The sequence below is a fragment of the Vespa crabro genome, chromosome 2, assembly GCF_910589235.1.
Source record: "Vespa crabro chromosome 2, iyVesCrab1.2, whole genome shotgun sequence".
Taxonomy (NCBI): Eukaryota; Metazoa; Arthropoda; class Insecta; order Hymenoptera; family Vespidae; genus Vespa; species Vespa crabro.
Genome location: NC_060956.1, coordinates 15,656,480 through 15,680,768, shown reverse-complemented (window position 1 = coordinate 15,680,768; position 24,289 = coordinate 15,656,480). Strand labels below are relative to the sequence as shown.

Genomic DNA, 24,289 nt, shown 5'->3' with positions numbered 1-24,289 from the left:
TGATATCATATCATTTTGGTTCCCTTCTTCTGACACCCACATGTTGCAGGCCATGCGCGCTTAGAAACTAAGGATATTCTGATATAAGAAAAATAAAAAATAAAAAAACAAAAACATAAAAAAATAAAAAAAACTTTAATAAAAATAATGATTTATTCCCAGATTAACAATTCGTCCGAGTACGTTCGTGACTCGGCAGAGACTCGCTTCCCTTTTTCACGTACATAGAAACCCAACGCATTCCTTTTCATTGACGTTATATTCTCTTCGTTTTTTTCTGTTTATATAATACATTCGTATGTTCCCGAATCTTTTGTAACGATACATAATGATCGCATAATTTCCTTTACAGTATTGCAAGTTCATAAATAAAAAATTTTAGGATATTTATGCACAGTAATAGGTATCTATATTTATAGGTAGAGAGATGAAAAACCGATGGAAGGAATGAACGACGTATAGAGAAGCAAAACTGTGCACGATGGGTAGGGGTCAAGTAGCAAATATTAGTACGAAAACTGGCATTGCCGAGCTTACAAGAGCTTCGCGACGAAAGCTGCTTAAACACCCCGACCGCCACCACCGTCTTTCCATCCCTCTATGTTCTCTCTCTCTCTCTCTCTCTATCTATCTATCTATCTATCTATCTATCTTTCTCTCTCTCTCTCTCTCTCTCTCTTTCTCTCTCTTTTTCTCCCACTCTCCTCGTTCTCTTCGTCTTTAGCCGTCTTCGTTCCGAAACGATCTATTGGGATCCGACCTCAACGAATCCAATACCTTCCGTATTTTCTCCTATTCCTAAGCTTAAAACTTCAAACGTTTGGACGTTACAGAGAAAGCGTTGCATTGAACGATGTCAGTAATCGGAATATCTATGGTCATGGAAAAGGGGAAGATCGTTTATCCCATCTCTTGCCTTTCCTCTTTTCTCATCTGTATCCTTAGATAAATTTTCCCTAAGTATAAATGATTTTAAAAAAAGTCTAAACAATTTAAAGAAAAAAAACAAAAAAGAAAAGAGGTTAGTTCCCAACGAAAGTTTTTACGATCAACCTGGTAAATGTCGACTAATTACTGACCGAGTGAAATTAGGAGAAAATATAATTTTCGTTCTCGACAAATTTTAATTCGAATTTCGTGAAAATATTTCAGCGAAAAGTCCGGCTTGAAATTTTATTAAGAATGTGAAAGAAAAGATACTTTTTTAAAACCGTACGAACGCTCGTGAAAGACGATTGAAAAAAGTAATAGGCTCGTTCATGAGCCTGGTAACGCGTTTCTTCCGCGGTCCGTTCGGCTGTTAGTTCCGTTATTTCCGGTGCATGTAAATCCGTAGAAAAGCAAGTTTTGAAAGGGCGCCTTAATGACCACCTCGGTCGGTAGTATCATCTCCTCGTTGGTCCTCGTTTAAAACGTTATTAAGCTCGGCACGTAACTGAGGGACACACCACACAAAGAGGGACGACCTATTAATTATACTTATTGTTAGCAACGTTATTGTCCGTAAATCTTGCCACCTCGAATAAACCTGAGTTAAACTACGTTTTCAAACGAGTCCATATTTCTTAAAGAACCTTCACGTATTCACTGTTTAACTTACATATTTTTAAAATATCCACGAACGGATTCTCTGCGTTTCCGCGAGAGAAAACGAGGAACATCGATGAGAGAGAGAGAGAGAGAGAGAGAGAGAGAGAGAGAGAGAAAGAGAGAGAGAAAGGAGATAGAGGAAACGAACTCGAAAACGGAAACGTTTTCGCGAAAGTTGTAGGTCAACGCATAACTTTTTCATTTCCTTCTCTCTTCCGCTTTCGCGTACTGTTTCCACGAGCGCTTCTTCTTGCCTACTCTCCCTCTCTCTCTCTCTCTCTCTCTCTCTCTCTCTCTCTCTCTCTCTCTCTCTCTCTTTCTGTGTATGTGTGTGTGTGTGTCTGTATGTGTTTGTGGAAGCGAGCCGCAAGGATCGTGTCACGTACCTTTCCCGTGGAATATCTTTTATACGTGAAGCTCTTGAATAAACATACTGAGTTTCTCTCCCTTTCTCCCTCCCTTTTTCTCTCTTTCTTTCTTTCTCTCTCTCTTTCCCTCTCTCTCCCTCACTCCTCCTTTCTCTGAATCCAAAGAACGGGTGCGCGCGCGCAAGGAGAAGAAAAAGAATTGAGCGAGCTAAGTGAGAGTGTAAGAAATAGGAAAGGTAAGAGAGGAAGAGAAAAAAGGAAAAGGTGCCGAGCTGCTCCGACTAAACGATGAAAAATGTCGCGAGAACGGTGGATGCCGCAGTAACAGTGCTGGGTAAGGTCGACGCTGGTGAAGACAAAAGGGCAAGCCGTGATAAGGCGCTGTTAGAATATTTTCAACTTAATTACCCTTGGCGCGTCTTAACGTGACTACTACTGAGTTACCTTCCTTCTCGGTAAGACGAAAGAAATATCAAGCTGTCGCAAAGCGTACGACGTAGTCGAAGTATGTCACATAGATACAAACCTACATATACATACAAGCGCACATATACACATGAGAAACATTATAGACAAATAAAGGATGTCTTTTCCTTCAAGCGAACCATACGCACGAACGTAACGATAGAAACACGTGAGTGAGCTCTGAGACAATATCCGCTTAACGTCGTTGTCGACAGGATAAGGAAACGCGTGAAAAGACGCGTGTTCGAAATCAAAGAGAGTGTGCGATAGAAAGAGGGAGAGAAAGAGAGAGAGAGAAATAGAGAAAGAGGAAGAGAGAGAGAGTGGAGAGGGTCGACTAATGGGATTGGCGTGTTACACGAACGAAAGCGTCTCCGTATGCGGAGACCAGTGAGAAAGCAGCGACAGCGGCATCAGGAGCAACGAGTACGGATCGGTTGCCTTTGAATTTCGTTAATTCAGCAGGGATGTGGGGTTTCTAGATGTAGGGAGGTGGATACAGTCTTTTTGAGCTTTCTCGGTTCTCCAAGCGCAATCATTCATATTTAACGGGCCATTTGATGGATTGTGCTTCGTAACAGAGCAGCAGGAATATCGTAAAAGAGGAAGGAAGAGGAAGCGAGGAGGGAAATGGAGGTGCTGCCGGTGAGCAGGAGGTACCGGCTGAAGGCTCCCGGCAAGAGGTCGAAACCCGAGTCCTACGGGATGCTGCATTAGTCACACTCTCACATCAGTCACTCCTCCTCCTTCTCCTCCACTACTACCATTCCTTTTTCATCTCCTCTTCCCTTCACCTACTTCTCTTACACTTCCTCCTACAACGACTAAACGTTTTCACACGGGAATATTTAACTCCAGGATGGCAAATTACTCTGCGGGCCTCTGGTCACCGAACTCGCGCGTGTACGACTTCACCGGGTTTTGTGGGCAAACCAACGCGAACTGTCACCCGACGGGACTTTATACGAACCGTACGCTTCCCTCGGGACCAGATAAGGACAAGTTCACGCGAGCTACCGACCGAGCTCAGCTGACATTTCTCTCTTCCTCCGTCTGCTCGCTATGTACACACCAGAAAACAGACCTCTCTCATGCCTTCTCGTCGTATCGTGTTATACGATAGCAAGTCTGTTTTCTCTCTCTCTCTCTCTCTCTCTCTCTCTCTCTCTCCTTCATTCACTCTCCTCGTATGAACAACATACTTTGCCGCAGTCGAAGCAATGCGATGGAATTTCGAGTAATTCTATTCAAAACTATAGCCCGTAATAATGTAATTTATCTGCCTCCGTGGATTCCGAAAATTCACGATATACTCGATCCACGGAAATCATAATTTTGGTTTCATTATATAATACAAAAAGATTAAGAGAAAAAGAGAATCGTTTCTCCGATCTAACGATTATAGACGCCGAACGTTTGCGAGTAAAATGAAGAAGAGTCGAGAGAATCAAGAACGATCAATATAGGAAAAGTCTACGATAAAATCAAAATTGAATATTTTTATAAGAACGCCGCACGAGAGAACGAGGAAATATACGTGATGAATTCGGAGCGACGAGTGCAAAACATCGCGGACGGATAAACGGGCCTTTGGATTCTGGCCAAAAGGACTCCCCCACTGTGGGATCTCTCTTTCTCCTTGCGTTCTGTCTATCCCTTTCAACCGATCCTACCGTTATAACAGTTAATTTGCGTAATGGTGTGTTTAAAATCCGTAGTTCATTATAGAAGAGGCCAACCACGTTTCTTTCTCTTTTTCTCTGGTGCATATCATCGGTTTCCACGGCAGCGACAACAATTCATAGCGACAACATATATGCAAAGTAGACGCATGAGGCGTCGACACCGCCTGTGGCATTTCGTTGCAAGGGGCCATCGACCTTTTTCCACGAATATGAATTTTCAAGCGACTGGATAGATAGCGCGTTACGCTACCATCGCTACGATCAATCAACGGAAAATTCTTCTTCTTACGGCCCACGGAACTCTGATAATTTTCTAATTTTCATCTTTGATTCTCATTCGCACGAATTTTGAATGATTCTCAATGTTAAGCCGTTGAGAACAAGACCTACTCAAACATACCTACGTAGATATCTAGCTTTTTCGCCAACTTGTCAGAGGCACATCTATCATTCTCCTCCTAATCCTGTAGCTACTGCTCGAGATTCGTCAATCATCCTCCAAAGCCCGCAGAACGCGAGATTCTCGTTAAACATCGGCCCAAGAGAAGAACCGGTCTCGGGCAAAGTTTCCTGCCGTTATCGTTCGAAAGTCGTTAACATTCCATCCATGAGAAGGAAGAGGCCGCCGGGTGAGTGAGCTTTCCTCCCAGAATGAGAAAAAGAGAGAGAGAGAGAGAGAGAGAGAGAGAGAGAGAGAGAAAGAGAAGAAGAGAAGGGGACGTAGAAATATAGAGAAATGTGGCGGTGCTTCTCGTAAGATGTATTTCTTCGATGTGGGCTTATTTTCAAGAAGTAGATTCGCCTTGCTGACTCGACACTTCCCTCTGGCAAATCTTCGAGAATGAAAGCAGAATGACGAGAAATCGGAGAAACGAAAGAGCTGAAATGAAGAACAAGTACTCAGAGAATGTAAAGAGGAATACGTTTAACCTTTTAAACATTAGAAACGTTTTGAATTTTGTATCAAAGTAACTTTGTTGTCAATTTATGCCTATCCCTGTTATTTTAACACGTTAATATTTCGTCATTTACTTCTTGCACACACAGAGAGAGATAGAGAGAGAGAGCGAGAGAGAGAGAGAGAGAGAGAGAGAGAGATAGAGCGAGAGAGAGAGAGAGAGAGAGAGAGAGATAGAGAGAGAGAGAGAGAGAGACATCGTAATCTAATTCTATTACATTTTAGAAGTTAGCTTTAACATTATTTGGAATTCACTACTCAACAAATTAAACCATACGATGATATATTTTGTCTGAATTTTTAATAGAGTTTTCAGATCTTCTAATTTTTCAATTTTTCTTTCTTTTTTATGATATTCTCTTTCGTATCAGGTTTTCTAAAAGTTCGATATTTCTATTCTTTTTACGGATATCCTCTACGGCTTCAATAGTAAAACAATTGTGCTAGTTATGTATTTTAAGATTAGAATTATCATTAGAATTATCATTTATCGTGCTTAATTACTAATTAGTAATCATGCTATCTATCACAAAACTTGCTATGTTCCATTATTTTCCATAGTTGAGCATGGAAGAGCCCAGAAAGGAAGATCGCTTGTGTGTTCTCTCGAGCGCCGTCTTTCACGAACGAAAGGGTAATATTTCTTCCGCGTCTAACGTAAATAATAGTGTCGTAGAGCGGTGTTAGAACACTCTTCCTATATCTTCTTCCACCTGGCATCCCTCGATACTTCCCAGCCATAGTATCAACGGAACTCCCTCTCTCCCTTTTGAAACGACGAACGACAACCTTCGCTGGAAAACACCCTCGAATCGTTCTCTTGACATTTCTCGTGAACGCACCACTGAACGACGACTCGCCATCTTTCTTCACCCTCCTCTAGCTATCCTTATTCTCTTTTTCCTCTCGTTATAATTCGTACTCTCATCGAAACGAATCTACCCTCGAGATATTGTATAAAAGAGGGTATTCGATAACGCCCAAGAACTAAGAGATGCGAAAGATGCAGTAGGTGCGAAAGGGTAAAGGAAGAAATACATGAATAGCTATACGTGAGACTTCCAGAAAGCTCAAATTGCAAAGAGAAATGCTTCGTATTCTATTAAAGGTAGACGAACTCGAAGAGAGAAGGAGAGACTTGGTGCTCGATGTTACTCGAGAACGCTTTCTCTTTCTCTCTCTACTGTTTCTATGTTCTATGTTACTGTTCCGTTATAGTCGAGGATTAGTTACATGAAACCGTTTCCTTCAGAGCAACATCTAAGGCGACTAACCTACACCGATCGATTAGCCACTTTTCCCAAGATGTAGAAATTCGAAACTTTCCCTTCATATTCGACGATTTCCATTTGCATTTGACTCTGATATCAAAATAAGTAGCGAAACGTGTGGTACCATGTAATAAGAATTCGCTAATGGTAAATGCAAGATATTATAAAACGATTACAGACATAATTAGTCTAATATTGGAAGAACGTTAATATATTATCCAACATTCACGTTTATACGTAAATCATTAATCTATTGGTGCCAAACTCGTAACTTATCTTTTATTGAAGGAGGAATAGAAGTAACATAAAAGGAAATAGAGAGAGAAAGAGAGAGAGAGAGAGAGAGAGAGAGAAGGAGAGAAAGGAAGACAATTCCACAATAATGCCTCGCTATATACGAATGAGAGAAAGATTTTCATTGTTATTCTAGAATGCCATACTTTTTATCTTCTTACACGATTTGACGAAAAGTACCTTCTTTTGACAGTGAAATAAAATCTTTTATCATATCCGTCGAAAAAAGCGAGACCACAGTCGGTATCGTTAAATGTTCGAGCTGAAGATAATACAGTAATTTTTATCAATATTTCTTCCATACGTTTCAGTACAATTTTAGTAACTCACTCTCACTCTGCTACTTATAAAAATTAACAAAAGGAAAAAAAAAGAATATTGCAAAATCGAACGCGTTACTGGAGCATAAGTACCTATATCTGTCTACGTGACTCTGAAAAATCATGACTATTTTGTCGGGCGACCATTATCATATATTTACGCCCGTTATCGACTTTACGGCAATAACTCTCCATGTATCCGAGGTTGGCTAAATCATCCATGTTATTTAACGTGACCAATAAAATGCCTCGCAATACTAAAAAGTCCATCTCCTCCCCAACCTTGTCTCAACATCATTGATCATTGCTATCGAATAATAACATATAGATATCACGCGCAAGATAAAGTTTTACGTGCATTGCTGATAAAAAATAAAAAAAAAAAATAATAATGATAAAAATTAATAAAAATATAAAAAAAAGGAAACAAAAATAAAGCCGTTGGTTATACGAACATCCGATTAAATAAATCACATGACTCAAAATCGTGGAAGGTTCATTAAATTGACAAGCCTTATTAATTTGATTGAGAATAATCGAAGGAACTATCGGAAAGAAAGGACGATAAATAAAGATAGAAAGATACGAAGAGAGGAAAAGAGAAATAGGAAGCGTATACGTCACCTAATCAGAACGTCACCTAATGAGCTCACCATAACTATAAGCGGTATGTTTAACTTGAATCCAAAGTATACGAACGTTCTTGGAATAAGATGTTTAAACGTCTAGACGTTCCAATATTCGGTCGTCAACTACTCGGATAGACGGCTGCTTTATATTCCTCGCATGAATTTTATTATGACCCACGAAGTTTTCCTAATTCCCGGCAGCAATGTGTGCAGTCTATTCGCCTATCGCGTTTTCGAAAGAGAAATGCCGAACTTTGGAACGCGAGCTTGACTGTTATAAATCACCGTAGCAACGTCGATAGTCGTCTGTACGCTCGAACGATTCGATTAAAGGAATCGAATTAACGTCGACATCGAGCGAGAAACTGAAAAGTATGCTTGTACGAACTTAAGGAGAATGCGAAATGAACAGAAGAGATTATTTTCCCGACGAGTTTTCCGTATATGGTGAACGAAAAGTAGAGAGTACTCTACTGAGATAGAGATAGAGATAGAGATAGAGAGAGAGAGAGAGAGAGAGAGAGAGAGAGAGATAGAGAGAAAGAGAAATATAGAGCACTTTGCGGCCATATGTCTGCGATGGTTGCGATAGATGGGCAAGCGAAGTGCAGACAGTCGGACAAAATACCTTGGTAAAGCACGTATTTAAACGGTCATTGGCTTGGCATATAGGGAAGGTACAAAAGCAGAGATGTGGAAGTCGAAAGCAAGTTGGCGCTGCTGCATATCGCCAACTGCTACTACTGCTACTGCTGCTACTGCTGCTACTACTAGTACCTCCGTGCGACTAGCAAACCCGGCAAAACTGTTCCAGAAACTCGAACGGAGATGAGCAGGATGGGCTGCATACGCGACCTGCCTTTCCGCGAATAAATTCCTCCTACGTGTTCCGAATTGTCAAAAGGCCGAAGCCTTCTCTTGCTACTGCTTCCATGCCCCTTTCTTCTCCTCTCTCTCTCTCTCTCTCTCTCTCTCTCTCTCTCTCGTTCTATCTCTCGTTCTATCTCTTCCTCTCTGTCGCTAGTTTCCGGTCCATGGAGTAGGTTATAGGTGGATGCTAGTAGATAGTGCATGAACTATGTTGGAAATTCTAATTTTTTTTTTAATAATGCGACTGTGTAGTAATAGTAATAGCAGTAGTAATAATAAAAGTAATAGTAAAAGCAACAGAAACGATAGTCAAAATTATACCACTATAACAATAATACCGATGATAATAAAAACGGTAAAAATGTAAGAGAGAACTATCGAGTTCTCACTGATTCATGAAAAAAAAAATAAATAAATAAAAATAAAAAAAAGATGAAACTACTTTTCGATTTCGATTGCGGTTCCATCCGAATATTTCTTATTTTTCTTACACATCCATAACGCGAAAAGCTACCCCTCGTACTCTCTACAAAGTAAATAGAGCATATTTCTTCTGGAAATGACGGAAAATTCAATAATCCTTTCTCAACGAGAGTCGAAGCGATAGGAAACAGAGAAAGAAAGAGAAAGAGAGAGAAAGAGAGAGTAGAAAGTAGCAGATGAAGAGACGAGATCGTTCAGAACAAAAAAGGAAGGAAATGAAAGGAAAAACAGGAGGAAAAAGAGAAGAAGGCTATCGTGTAGAAGCAATCGACTTGATATAAGTACGATACGTTTCGGAATATACCATCAAAATTCCTTCAAGCTTCCCATCATCGGTAGGTACGTATCTCAAACAACCGTGCTTTTTCGAAGTTAGATCGAACTCTTGGATTATCCCTTTAAAACGAGATACACTCGACGAGATAATACCCACGTAACTTTCTGGTATCTCTAAATTTCGACGTATCCAACGAGAGTGAAGAGAATGGAAAAAACGTTTAAGGCTTCGTCGTAAGACGATCGATTTGGGAATCGTGAAAGATTTCCAGTCCCTGCCGAAGGTCGGCATTCTTCTTTCGTTCGTATCCGCGATGAAAGTATTCGAGGCTCTCCCATGTACTTTTCTCGGATCGCTTTCGACTCGAGAAAAAGGTAGGGAAAAAAAGGAAAGAAGGAATGAAGGAAGAATAACGTTAGAAGCAGGAGAATGAAGAAGAAGAAGAAGAAGCACGCACCGACCAATCGCATCGTGAGAATAAAAATCTCATACATGTAAAAATATTCAATCGACGGTCGCTTTCCTTTCGTTCTTTTCCATGGTCTATCGCCTATGTTCTCGGCGTTCTTTCTTGTGGATTGCCTTGAAAAAGAAGGAAATCCTTCGCCTTTGCCACCCTCCCTCTCTCTCTCTCTCTCTCTCTTTTTCTTGTCCTTTCCTTCTATCTCTTAATATTCTTTTCAACGTTTACTTGCAACTCCTTTTCCTTACGTCGTCGGCTACATCCCTCGCAACCTCTCTTTTAACTCTAACACAACAAACATGATTTCTTACCTTTACCACATTTATTCGAACATAATGCTTTATTAGTGTGTCCCAAAAGTTATACACGTCGAAGGTAAAAAGCTAAAAAAAAAATTTCGTGCGAACGACAAATTGGCCGCTCCATTTTTCCATTCCGATCTCGGCGAGTCCCTTCGGACCTTTCAACTTGTCCCCGAATTTACATGCATGAGCGAGGACGACCGCGTTATATTACAGATATATTGGACGCATTTCCATGATCGTTTCGAATTTGGCCTGGATTGGAAAAATGGTGGTTGGTCGCTCGGTTGTGAATTCGCTGTCTGCGAAAAGCCATTAACTTCTCGAAGAAGAAGGAAGAAGGGTATAAATCGTTCTACCGACGCCGACGGTCGGAGCTATTTTTACGATAGATTTCGGGCAACGTGAATAAAGTATTTCGAAGCACGAGTACTCCAACGTAATGCTCCATTCCGAAGGAATAAATGTTTCGCCGCGGAAAGGTGTACAAGTAAATCGACCTCTAAAAATTTCGTTCACTACCTTTTGCTTCTTCTTCGTTTAATCCTCCTCATTCCAATTGTTAGTAGTATCTTTATTATAACGAGAAGCGATTTGTTCTCGTCGACTGTGAAAAAGAGTCGTACCGACCGAATTCTCTAGATGTGCCATCTCTAACATTGTTGTATCATTCTGCACACGTAAAGGTACTTTCATTTTTAATCAAGAGAACTAATTACGAGAGAGAATGTAAGTAAATCGGTGTAATAAAAATTAAGAACACCCGTAGAAACGATTAACAAAAGTGATAATCGAGAAAGTTCTTAGTGAGAAGAAGAAAAAAAAAATAAACGTAAAAACTGCAAGAAATATTCTAGTAAACATCGACTTAGGTAGAAGAAATATAATAGAAAATTCTTTAAATGAACGTCTTTGCTTTATAAGAGATAGAAGATACTCGATTCGATCCACATATCGCGAGTATATACTTAGAAACTTTACGACAATAATATAAACAATAGCTACAAGAGTTATTTAATTAGAGTATGGCTGTGACACACGACTTCTAAATGCAAAAGTGAAAATGATCTCGATAGTTCTCGAAGGCTTAACGATCGACGTATAATAATGCAAAGCTCAGGAGTTTGTTCTTGGGACGACACAGGAACAAAAGGAGATTTTCGCCAATTCCTACCCGAGACACTCAAAGTCTATAGAATAGGATCTTAGTGACATAGTCAGAAAATTTCCATATTTATTACGATTAATAAATAATATTTAATACTTGAACATTTATGCCGATTTATCATTTTATCTTAATCTCATTCGACGTATCTTTTTCTCTTTTTTGGTTACATACATAGAGTAATACATGTAATGCTTTTTACCAATAGGGAAAATACGTGTGATATAAAGTTATTTCAAGCGATAGTAGAGCAACACTCAAACATTCCAACCAATTAGACTCACATTCCTTCCCGAAACAAACTCCTGAGCTTTGCACAATACATATGTACTTACATATGTATATTCGATAGCGTGTAATGAATCAGTCAGCCTGAAATCTCAAGTCTGAAGTCAGTTTGATCGGTTTGTAATAAGTCCGGGAAGGAAATACATTGTCTGTAGTTTAAGTCCATCCGTCTGTTAGACTATTGTCTGTCTGGGATGAGTAAATCTATTGTTTGTAAGAAGCTAGTGTATATCAGTTTCAAATATTCTTTATATGATTTTTTATTTACAAGTAAAATTTACATGTCCTTGTAATTATTATCATTAACTTGTAAAGAATCTAACCTCCCTCTTATAGTACTTAAATTTTTTTCATAATACATACCTATTTCGATAATTGATACTAACTCAATATATTCAGGACAGATCATAAATAAAACTCGTCATATATAAAAATAAATAATCATTGTTCTCGCGCGATTAATTACTCCAAGAAATAATTACGTTTATGCTATGTTTCATGTGTAATAGTTTTGCGGAGTCCACCGGTTATTCAATTTACACGATATTACGATGCATCCGGGATCATATGGACGAGGTTTTATTATCAACAGGCCTATATTCCTCTTTGTCTCTTTCATTCCGTGTATCTAGAATAAATCGATCGAGCTTTAATTTCTCGATGTTACGCTTTTTCTGCCTCTTTCTATGGGAGATTTCGAATTGCTTCTAATTCCGACATCGACGTTCGTTGAGATGGAGGGAGTGATAATCGAAACTCGCACTCGGTTGGACCGAGGTACGTAACTTAATAATCTCGGAACAAATACGGCTTCATCATTAATTATCATTGGAAATCCGAGTTTAAAACTGTCGGGAGGCTGCGCCGATATTGGCCGATACTGTGTACCGAGCAAATACACTCGGCAAATATGGATATACACTGTGAACGGCACGAAACCCTCGTAAGCGAAGCTCGCGAAACGTTTCTGCTCTCTCTCTGTCTCTCTCTCTCTCGCTCTCTCCTTTCTCTCTCTCTCTCTCTCTCTCTCTCTCTCTCTCTCTCTTTCTCTCTACGAGAACGGGCCACCGAAATCACAGATAAAGCTTCCTCGTTTGCTCGAATATAATTTATCCGTTCTCATATATACACGTGTATGTATGTAGGTACATACGTAATACGTATGTATTATATATGAATCTCACTTGACAAAGTTATTTACTTCTCGCGATAAAAACAAAGTTATTAATTTCACACGATACCTTCGAAAAAAGTTAACATCTTATTCGCGAAACATTTGCCTTACCCATTTCATTAAATCTCTCTAAGAAATAAATCCCGAGAAAAAAGTCTCTTACCTTACGAAGATTATCCTTTTATTGTACTTCCATTCCTTTACAGGTCGATTAATTCTCACTAAAAACGGTTCGTTGACTTCGAAGGACAACGACTGAAAAGGCAACATAAAGAACTTTGCCCTACTTCAAAGTTTTAGAGAAACAACAAAAAAAGTTTATTATCTTGTGTTTCGATTTCTATGTGCATAATATATATATACATATATATATATATATGTGTATATATATATATATATATATATGTATAAATAGGAAAAGTAACTTACACCAACAAGAAACGAGTGAACGTTGGGAAGTACTTCTCGAGAATTCTCAAGCGAGAGTATCCTTAGATACTACTTTTCCTTATCCCATTTCATCCGAAATGCAAGACCCGTAACAAACTCGGGGAACGATTTTACCTTGCCGACTTCCTTCTTTTATCATAAAGATATAGTATGAGAGAAAAATCCAAAGAGGATCGAATGTGGGATTAGCGAACAAATCGCTTATCTATTGTCCGCAACATACTTATTTTCTTCTTTACTGTAGCATACGATCATAATGGAAGGTATTAAATACGCCGTGCCAACATGTGGTATACTTTCGCGATTTTTCATTCGGCAGCATGACGTATAAAATCGATAAAACAAGAAAAGATAGGAAACAAAGGAACATTAAAAATAGAAAGAGATAGTAAAAAATGATTTTCAATTACGTTTAGTTAATTCGTTATAATTTCAAACGATGCTTCTCTTTTTTGGAGCTTGTAAAAAGCTTTGTAATTACATGATAGACATCGACCGAGACGTTTCTTGATGAGAACAGTGCTATAGCAAGACGACATCCAATGGTAGTCCACTTGAAGTAACGCTCGAATAAATTTGAATAAAGATCTGGACAGCGCTCAAAGATAGACACTGATTTACGTCGGGAACGGTATATTATTATTACGCGCCATGCCTACGAAGCACCCAAGACAATTTCACGACGATGCCAAAACTGTCCTCGTCGTCGTCGCCATCGTCGTCGTCATCGTCATCATTGTCGTTGTCGTTGTCGTCGTCAAAACGTTTAAAAGCCCCTATTTAATTACGTTGTCCGAAAAACGCGAAGGACGGATCTCCAAGGTGAATCCTTTAGTCGTATTGTTTTTCTTGGAAGAAATATGTGATCGGCAAATGGGATAACGAATGAATAACGACAATGGCATTCTCAAATTGTCTAAATTATGCCAATGAGATCAAATAATGAAGAAAGTCGTCTAAAATACAATTAATATTGTATTTCTTGTTTTCGAATCTTTCACTTTATTCGAATTAAGAAAGGAAAAAAGAAAACTTATTATAATCATCTATGTAGAAAGTTAACAATTAATTTGAAAGCAGGAAAAAAGGGCATATCAAGTATGATATTTAATTTTCAATTAAAAATCTATAGAACAATTTAAATTTCTTGAACAATTTATATTCTTTTAAATAGTTCATTGGTATGGAGTAGTTCGAAAGCATACTGTTCTCGATGATCGATTGCTCTTACGAAGACATATATCGCAAAAACTTGATACATTTCTATAAAGACCTTTAAAAAGACCACTATCGAGGGTAAACGCGTATATTAATGTGGGTTTGAGAAAACTTGATATGCTATGCACAACTGCCAAATAAAAGCGGGGACGGAATAACGCAAATTCTTTCCATAGTTTCTTTTTCTTCTTTCTTCACAATTGTATTTGATTTTAACTGATTACAAATTAAAATTGTTTTCGAAACATGACCGAACAAAAGAGAAAAAAGAGAAGGATAAAGAGAAGTAGGAAGAAGGCAAAGAATATGTGCAATTTCATTTGAAAAAATTTAAATTCAAATTTGCCAAAATGCAGAGAGAGGTATAGAGAGAGAGAGAGAGAGAGAGAGAGAGAGAGAGAGAGAAAATTACATTGTACGCAGGCATTTGTGTAGATACACGCGTAAACACACGTGGACGAGCGAACGCGTGCGCGACCGTGGAAAATCATAAAATATGCAAAATGTAAAATGCAAATACCGAGCAGCGAAGTTCATGAAAATGAGCAAAAAACGTATGAAACCTTCTATGTATCCTAGACAAAATACGCGATACGCCGAAACGCGTAACTCGTCCGCGTTATTTTTACCTATATTCCTTCTCTTTTAATGTAGCTATCAACGTGCGGCCGTGTCAAGCGTAGCTGCTTGTGACAAGCCAAATGTAGTCCATATGTAACTTTTACGTAGATATGTAAATATGTACATAGAATGAGAAAAGAAGAAAAATAATAGTTACGAATGCTATGCTATCGTAAGAACGTGTCCTTTCTTTTCCTTTTCACTATTTCCTGTAGCTACAAACAACAGATGTCTTCGACTTTCTAATGCAAACAGAAACGAAGCGCGCCTAATAGCGCGTAGAATGTTTTTACACGTTCGCGCGTTCGCAACTTTACGCGCTCGATTTTATCGTGCTTAGTCTATCCACGCTTCGAAGATTATACGAAGAAGAGGAAGAGAAGTCTATACTGTTGAACTTCTTGCACGCTATGGAGCGGAAGTTAGAAAGAGAGGGAGAGAGAGAGAAGGAAAGAGAGAGAGAGAGAGAGAGAGAGAGAGAGAGAGAGAGGAGGAGAGAAATAGCAAGAAAGCTTCGTGGTATTCTGCTTCACTTTAAGGAAAGACAAATAAATGATAGTAAGACCGAGATAGACAGATAATTAGATAGATAGATAGATAGATAGATAGATAGATAGATAGATAGATAGATAGATAGATAAAAAAAAGAAAAAGTAGAAAAAAGAATAGAAAAAGATGTAATCGCAACGATCGTTTCCGAAGAACGTGTGTCTCTACTGACGGTACACGCTAATGCGATAGGCCATTGTTCCGAGGAATTTGAAGCGCGTGCTGCTGCGGTGCGAGCTGTGGCGTGGTGACTGGAAAGTGGCTTATCGTGTTGGACGATCGTGAAAATGCCAAGCGAAAGGGTAGAATGCGCGCGCGAGTGCAGAAGTGAGAGAAAGAACGCGCTAACATCGAACTCGGCCCTCTAATGGAGCTTCCACGTCGAAAGCATTCCCACGAATGACGTTGCATGCCCGTTTCCTCTCCCTCTTCCTTTCTGACTTTTCCTCTTCCTCCCTCTCCCCAACCCTCCCCTCTCTCTCCCTCTCTCTATTGATCTATCTATCTATCTCTTTCCTTCCCTTTGCACATAGCGTTTAAGATAAACGACGCGATCCCCGTTAGACGATTTGAGCGATGGCGGGAAACGATAAGCTTTCCTCGCATGGGTTCTACTCCTCTATACACTACATTTTTTTCTTCTCTCTATCGACTTTCCTCGCTTTTAAACCCTGAAACATGTGAGATTTAATGTAATGAGTGGAGTTGAAATAAAAATTGTAATAAAAAAAACAATGGAGGACATCATATTCAATTGTATATTTTAATTATTCATATATCATTGATGATTTTTAATCACTTTTGAAAATATTATTATTTTTCTTGAAATATTCTAAATATTTCCTCAAATTTGTTGGCAATTTCGTTTGATACTATCAATCAACTAACTTCCATTTTGTCTTGCGAAGAAAATTGCACGAACGTAAAAATGTCTCTTGTCATAAATCTGAAACAAGATCGAATAAAGAATGCACGATCGTAACAATGGATTTTTCTGTTTCCAATGTCAATCATTCTTATAGATGGAAATCCCATGTACAGAAATACACCGTTTATCGGAAGGAAAACGAAAAGTTTAGCTGACATTTTGCTAGACAAAAAATTCGACGTTCTCGAACGCGTTCGTTTCTTTTTCTCAATCATGAGCAAATAATCTAAAATCGATTCTTTGCCGTTGACGCTTGTGAAAATTCGAAGGGACAGCGGCACGAAGAAAAATATCGAATAGGAACAGATATCCGGCAACATTCTAGTTTCCATCAAAGGTCCCTTCGCCGATGGGATAGATCGACTGAAGTGGTACGTCTGCGAGAAAAGATCGGACGTTTTTGACGAAGAGAAGATGGAAAAGGAAAGATGAAATTTTAGACGTATGCGTACCGGACGACAGGAACTTTCGCAAACTCAGACCATATGGATCGTATAGGGAAATTGTAAAACGTCTTTTTCCCTTCCAAACCCTTCCACTGTGCCAACTTCATGCGTCACAAATGGATATTACGAAAGGGACTAGTGCGTTTGCTGCTAAGGCGGACTCTTACGTTTGTACGAAGGGAAAGAAAGAGAAAGGGATAGAGAAAGAGAAAAAGAGAGATGGAAACACGTGTGTCCATGTCGGAAACAGAGAGAACTCTATAGCAAGAGGAGGGGACAGGGAAAAAAGCGTGCAAGCACAGACCGAGCCGAGGTTAATGGAGTAGAAAGAAATTTAAAAACCGCTCTTCCAGTTCCGACCGGGCAGAAAGAGTAGAACGTATCCACATATACAAGACTATAGAGATACAGAAAGAGAAAGAAAGAGAGAGAGAAAGAGAAAGAGAAACATGCATACATGTATATACACGATCGCTTATGTACTCTACTGAAACGTCAAGATGCACGGCTACCAAGTGTACTTATCTATGTATGTATATATATATTAACGGTTGGAGTGTATATTATAAAAATAAATAAACTACACCATACGCTACGCACCAATGTACACGAGTTCTATTTCCTTTATTTAATGAAAGATTTTGATTAAATTCTTGACGTAATTCTTACTCTCTGAATTTTTTTTAAACGCGTTTAAAAGATATAAATCGTTAAAAGAAAAACACTTTATTATAGTAAATACAAAATATTTCGAAGTTTACATATTATAATGTTTTAGTAGAAATATCGAGCTAGATAAAAGAGATCATTTTGAATCGGTATTGGATAAGTCTACGAGGTCATACATGTATAAAGAGATTTAAAACATACATGAATCTATTATCTTTTTTTCACTTTTAAGATATTTATTCAACTTATTGGAAACATTATGTAAATAATCTGTATGTCGTCTCGTCTTTTTTTCTCGTAGAAAAAAGAATTGACTGCCAATGATATCGTCGTAGTCGTTCGAACGATGGAAAGAAAACATATGCTATCGAGGAAACTGTTTTTGTTATGGAACGAACAATGACGTTTACGTATCGAATCGTAAATGGATAGAGAAAAAAACAAAGTGAGTCGTATGATCTCGACGAGTGTCCTTTGGAAAGAAAAACAACCAATCTATGTTCGTAAGGAACGGAATCGGAGAAGAGATGATCTTCGCGAAATATAATGGAAGACGAAAAAGTTAAGGGACGAAAAAAATGTTACGTGGTAAACAGCTACGAAAACGATAGTGAAAAGATGTCGTTCAAGGATGGTTGTTTTCGCGAAACTTATTTTCCAGACGAACTATATACGAAATATATACGTTTCGCGTATATTTTAAAAATCGACTTATATTATTTCTTCTTCCAATGTAACAAAGTACGAACGAAACGGACTCCCATTATTTTCTTTCGGGTCCGATATTTTCCGCAAAAATAATTCATCATGTATTATATACATTATAAATAACTTGTCTATTATATGCTTTATTATTATTCTTGATGATTTACAAGGCATCATAAGCGAGTCTCAATATCACTAACAATTAAAAACAAAGGCGAGATAGGCGAGAGAATAATTGCAAAAATGCCGATAATCTTGAGAACGGATGTTTCGCAATGGAAATTCAGCAAATATACATTTAATTTTTCGTTTAACGTATGTATTGTGGTACATTCACGAAATAGACGTTAACAGAATTCTTTTTTTTAACAATTAACAACTATATACGATTTCGCTTTTAAGTAATCTCTTCAATCAGAAACGTTTCCTAAAAGTGACACATCTTTCTTTATCGAGTTCCAAGTAAATACAACCCCTTGTCGTGATTTATAAACAAATCCTAGGCGTCTGGAAACAGCCTACTTCCTCTGAGCAACCTCAGAACATTCCTAGGTTCGCTTGCAACAGTGTGTATATTATATATACGTATGTACGTAAGAACAACGTGCCCACGCACGACGATATATTTTTGTAGCGGTCTTCGCGAATATTCGGCATTAGTCATCACCGTCCATCTTCTTTCTCAAATCGTTTCAACAACGACGAAGAAGAAAAAGGTTAAAAGACTAATGGTAATATTTTTGCATTGCTTTTTTTTTGGTTTTTTCTTTTTTATTGTCAATGATATTTCTCGAACGACTTGACAATGCGATATTTCTTCGTTCGATTAAAAAGTTCATCTTGTTAGGCGAGTCCAAGTTCAACGCTCTTTAATATCGAAGTAGAAACGAAGTTTCGAATCCGTACTGCTTGTCACACCTGTGCTTCTCCCGTGGGACTACGAGAGTCTGATATCGAGAGAATCGATACCGATCTATTTATCTCTCGTTCTTTCTGTCGAGCAAACGAGGAATACTTCCTTCTTTCTTTACCTTTCTTTAACTCTCTCTCTCTCTCTCTCTCTACTTCCTTCTACCTCGAAAGATACATTTAACATACGTTTGAATCAGCGATAGGTACCAGTCATCTATACACTTGGCTCCGAAACTACTACATTGCTGTTCAAGACGTGCAGCGATAATTTACAAGTCCATTATATTCGACTTTTTCTCGAAAGGCTGCTCTACGTATGTGCAGTTTTTACGAGCTGTTAAATTCCGTTTTTGACGCTGACTCGACGAAGACAGAATCCTCGATAAAATTCAACGTTGCGAGATAAAAAAAAAAAGAAAGAGAGAAAGGAAGAAAAACTAAAACAGTTTGGTACTCGGTAATCGGAGACTCTTTGGGTCAACGCGTTGAATCCTCCTAGAGACGTGTGCTCGTGGATAAATATTTAACAAAAGTATACGCGCCCACATAGTTCGATCGAATTTATCCGCCCACATTGGCTTTCCAAGCGCTTAAAAATGTACCATGTAGCTTCGTATTGAAGAAAACGAAATATTTAATGTGAATACAAGGAACTTGTTAGAATGCGTACATATATACATATGTACAACGAACAAAATTTCAGAATGCTACCGACAGTCATGCGTGCCGGTTTCTCTCTTCCTCTCTTTTCCTCTCGCAACTTGCGTAACGCGCACGCACGCGACGCCGGCTGACCCACATGCATGATCTTTATTTAAACTGGTTTCCACTTCGTCGTCGTTTACTACTCATGACCGCTCTTCCATCGCTGAGTCATTATTCTCCGAAGGAAATTCGTCGAAATGGATAGAAAATGTGCAAGGTGCTTCGTTTACTTGCAAAAAGTAACGTACCTATTTATTTTTTATCTATGGCGACGTACTATCGGAATAATGTCGATCGATCGACAAGATATACCATGAAATATAACAACTTTCATACGTATATATGTATTTATGTACTCTCTTTTTTTTCTCTTACTTTTATTCTTACTCTATCTTTCATTCTATCCTTCTCTCGTTAGTGTAAGTTTATATATTAAGAAATAATAGCACTCTGTCAGATTGTGACGTTTTTAGAAAGAAAAAATATCGAACGTTCTTGTTTCTCTCTTTCAAGAATGTCAAAGAAAAATACATAGAAAATTCTAGTAATTTCTTTGCGAGCAATCCGAGCATGAAGGGGTGGCATCGTTTTCTTGCGTGTATTCGAAAGTCGTTGGCAAAATGAAAAAGAGGAACAAGTGCGATGGTGAAGACGAAAGAAAAAGTAGTGGAAAATGTATATATGTATTTGCGAAGGAGAGAGAGAGAGAGAGAGAGAGAGAGAGAGAAAAGCCTCCCTTACATACCGCGTCTCAACGGATACGAATGCCTGAATCATCCCGCGGGAAAAGTCGCAATTTGAAGGCGCGAAAACCATGAATTTGCAGTGTCGCTTCTATGTTCTACTCCCACGAGAAGGCGTTTCTCGACAGTGTCGACTCGACGACGACTTCCTATCTTCCCTTACAACCTTTAACCCTTCGCTCTTTCCTATCTCGAGAGAATTTTACAAGTTCGAACAAAAACCTATTCAAACTCGTCGTGCAAGATATCTCACCGAACTATCGTTCCTATCGTGGAAAATTCGACTAATCGATCGACAGAAAAAAAATCTACCTTATTATTAATTTAATTTATTATTAAATTTTATCACATCAAACTTATATAAGAGTTAATACTTTTATTACAAACCTTTCATATAGGTTAATGTGTATCTTAAACTGGTAGAAAGAAAAAATTAGAAGGAAATTGTTTAAGTTAGAACAGTTTTGATCTATATATGATATATTTATAAAGTTTTTTAAGTATAACTCATACTTATTATTTTATCGATATCAAATTGACACGGTCGATGACGAAAGGCATTTGTCAAATTTTGAACAAAAAAAAAATAAATAAATAAAGCAAAGTGCCAAGTAATAAGCAATAACTTTTATATCTTTTTTGAAAGAACTAATTCTTTATCGTATTGATCCAATTAATTGTTCGTACATTTGTAAGATCACGTCAAGGAATAGTTACCTTTTTTACTGTAAACATACACGTAACTGGTATTATGGTATTATTAACAAACGCAAAGCTCGTGCTCTCGTAGGCACCCTTTACGACGATTACCTACATATTTGATGACCTCAAGCTTCAGAGAGGAGCAAAAGCATTATCGTCACCTTTTTACCGACCTTCCTTTCACGCAACGAAATAATTTCCTACGTGTATTTTTTAATAATATCTATTTCTCAGAGTACATATATAGATGTAATCTCGTTACAACACGAACGGAACGAACTTTGTTAAATCATTATGAAGGAAACGAGCACATGAAGAGGAAAGAAGAGAGAAAATATGGACGAGTTGTGTTGATGTCTATCGATAAACGTCATTGACCGCACTTACCGAGTTAATGGCCGTCATGTTGCTAACTCGAGTTGGATCTGTATCCACTAGCACGCTGTCACTCTGCAACAAAAACGATTATATGTCAAGCCAATGGTACGAGGATCGAATCTCTTATTACGATGCTACAATGATACAATACGCTACGATGCAATTACAATGCAACCACATTTGTACATACAAAACAATGTCGTGTGTTCCTAAGCAGGAAGATATTTGTCAAATGTAGTACATTGTTTATGTAGGCGTTGCATGACGAAATCTCTGCATTAATTTCAGAGACTAGCATGCGAGATTTTTATCTTTTCCCTTGTCTTGTTCTAAATCGATGGAAATAAAAATTTATGACTATTAATTGAATGAAAAAAAAAAAAGAAATAAAAGAAGAAGAAGAGAAGTGACGAAGAAAACATATCTTTCGAATATAAGTTACGAACGTATTAAAAATATCAATACGTTACTTCGACGAAGGATCAATAATGATTGAGTTAGTAAACCAAGTTTAAGAATGGAAAATCAAAAGTAAGTTATTAATAATTCGTTCGATACTTGACAATTTTTACTCTTTGGCTGTCACGAAAATATTATTTTGACATTCACGATCGGTCATCTTGGGGTAACGAGAATGTCGAATGGTATTCGAGAGTCGGTCAGAAATTATCGAGATGGAAATTTTCAGTTCGCCGCCCGTGCGTCGTCGGAAACGACGATCGTAGCAGGTTCTAAGAATCATCCAAGCGTGTTTTGGGACGCTGAGACGGGAGAAAGAGAGAGAAAGAGCAAGAGAGAGTGAGAGAGAGATTGAGTGAAGAAATAGTACGTAGGTGGTGTCGGTGTCGGTGGCGGTGGCGGTGGCGATGATGATGATGGTGGTGGTGGTGGTAGTGGTGGCAACCATGGAATCAAGGCGAAAGAGCCAACCTGCAAATGTCGTTCCGAACTTTGATCGTAAAACAGCAACGGACTTCTCGGGTAGGTGGAGCGTCACTCTTGAATGTCTGCCAAATCGGTTATTCACGAATAAATTTTCGTGTCAAACTTTGAGCGAACGGTACGTTTCAGGAGGCGAACAAGGTTAACGGGGATCATGAAAATGGATCGAAATCTTTAATTTCATGCAGAGTAATGGAAACAAAAGAGACAGTGAGAAAAAGGGAAAGTAGAAAAAATCGATTTCCTACGTCTATGAAACATGCGAACGAGTGAAGAAGCAACGGAAAAGTTCGTCTGTATCTTTGTATTTCCATTTCCGTGTGTAACCTAACGTTATTCATTTATAATGAGCACACACACACATATATATATATGTGTGTGTTTAAAAATAAAACGAAGTTATTCTTGTACAGCAGTATAATATATATCATAGTATTTCCTTAACCCAACAGAATGACTTAAGATCGTTCAAGCGCAAGAAATGGATTCCTCTGAATAGAAATATCTCGCGTTCATAGAAACTCGCAACTCGTTATCCGAAGTAGATAGCGTTGATTGATACACGACAGTTCTAATGACATTTCCGAGATACAAAGTCATTCGTAAACCAGTAAGACGGACACGGCCAAAAGCTAAAACGAGAAGGACACTTTACTGTGAATTACGAGTTTCATTTAATATACGAGGATACGATGTCGCTCGCAAAATCGCGTCGCTAGACACTTGTCGTCAACGAATTCGCGAGCGTGAGCAACTTGTTTCACAGCTTTAAACTCTTAGCCCTACGATTTACGAGAACGACTAATCATTTCGTACTTCTATTTATTCGTCAAATTATTCTATTTCGGATTCCTTCGTCGCCGTTTACAGAGATAATATCGAAACACACTTAACATTGCACTCTAATAAGACATAATAAAATCTAAAGTTAGTTTGTTATGTTAACGTAGAGTACGCGCTAGTATGTACTTCAGTTCAACAATAAAAAATTTCTGAAAAATCGAAACAACAGAGATAATGACAAAAGTGATTTCTTTGCTTGTAATGCTAAATTTTACAATACCAATTATTCATCATTCGAACGAATAAAGTAACAACGAATAAAATGATCTTGAAGTTTTGTCAGCAATAATTTTCTCATTGCTCGTTCGCACATTGAATATAGATGAATTTGTTGTAAAAAAAAATCGATGAAAAAAGAAATAAAAGAATAGAGTTCATCGTAAGGAAAAAAATTCAGAATTAACAACGTCTCGATATAACGGAGACTAGAAGAATTATTTAAATAAGAAAAAATTTTAGAATTTCGAGTCAATCTAAAAAATTCCTCGATTTATGAGAAAATATTGAGCTTGGCTTAGAATTCCTTTACATCGGTTACTCGTCCTTTAACCAGATCTTCTTTCTTATGCCACTTGAAATGTTCCACACCGTCCTTCGACCCTTTTTATTGTCACTCTCGGCTTTCCAGTCATCCCCGCGGAAGCAATAAAGACCGAAATTCATGCGAAACTGCTACAACTCCTTTCGTCGCTATGGAATATACGATATTGTATAACTGCGTCTTTCTCGCTTCGATTTACAAAATTTCGTGAACGAAACGAGTCCCGTCATATTGTAGATTATGGGAGCGAAAAAGAAAGCAGAAAAAGAAAAAGAAAAAAGAGGAAGAGGAAGAGAGAAAAAGAAAGAGAGATAGAGAGAGAGAGAGAGAGAGAG

General features: G+C 38.2%; 1 protein-coding gene across 11 annotated transcripts in view; it reads right to left on the bottom strand.

Moving 5' to 3' along the window:
* The window catches only part of LOC124433118, a 299,244-nt gene that overhangs the window by 145,036 nt on the left and 129,919 nt on the right, over positions 1-24,289 (bottom strand). For all 11 annotated transcript variants that reach the window (XM_046982751.1, XM_046982755.1, XM_046982753.1 and 8 more), the window contains one exon: positions 21,638-21,700. In XM_046982751.1, coding sequence (XP_046838707.1) covers positions 21,638-21,700 — 63 coding nt within the window. The remainder of the gene's footprint in view (positions 1-21,637; positions 21,701-24,289) is intronic.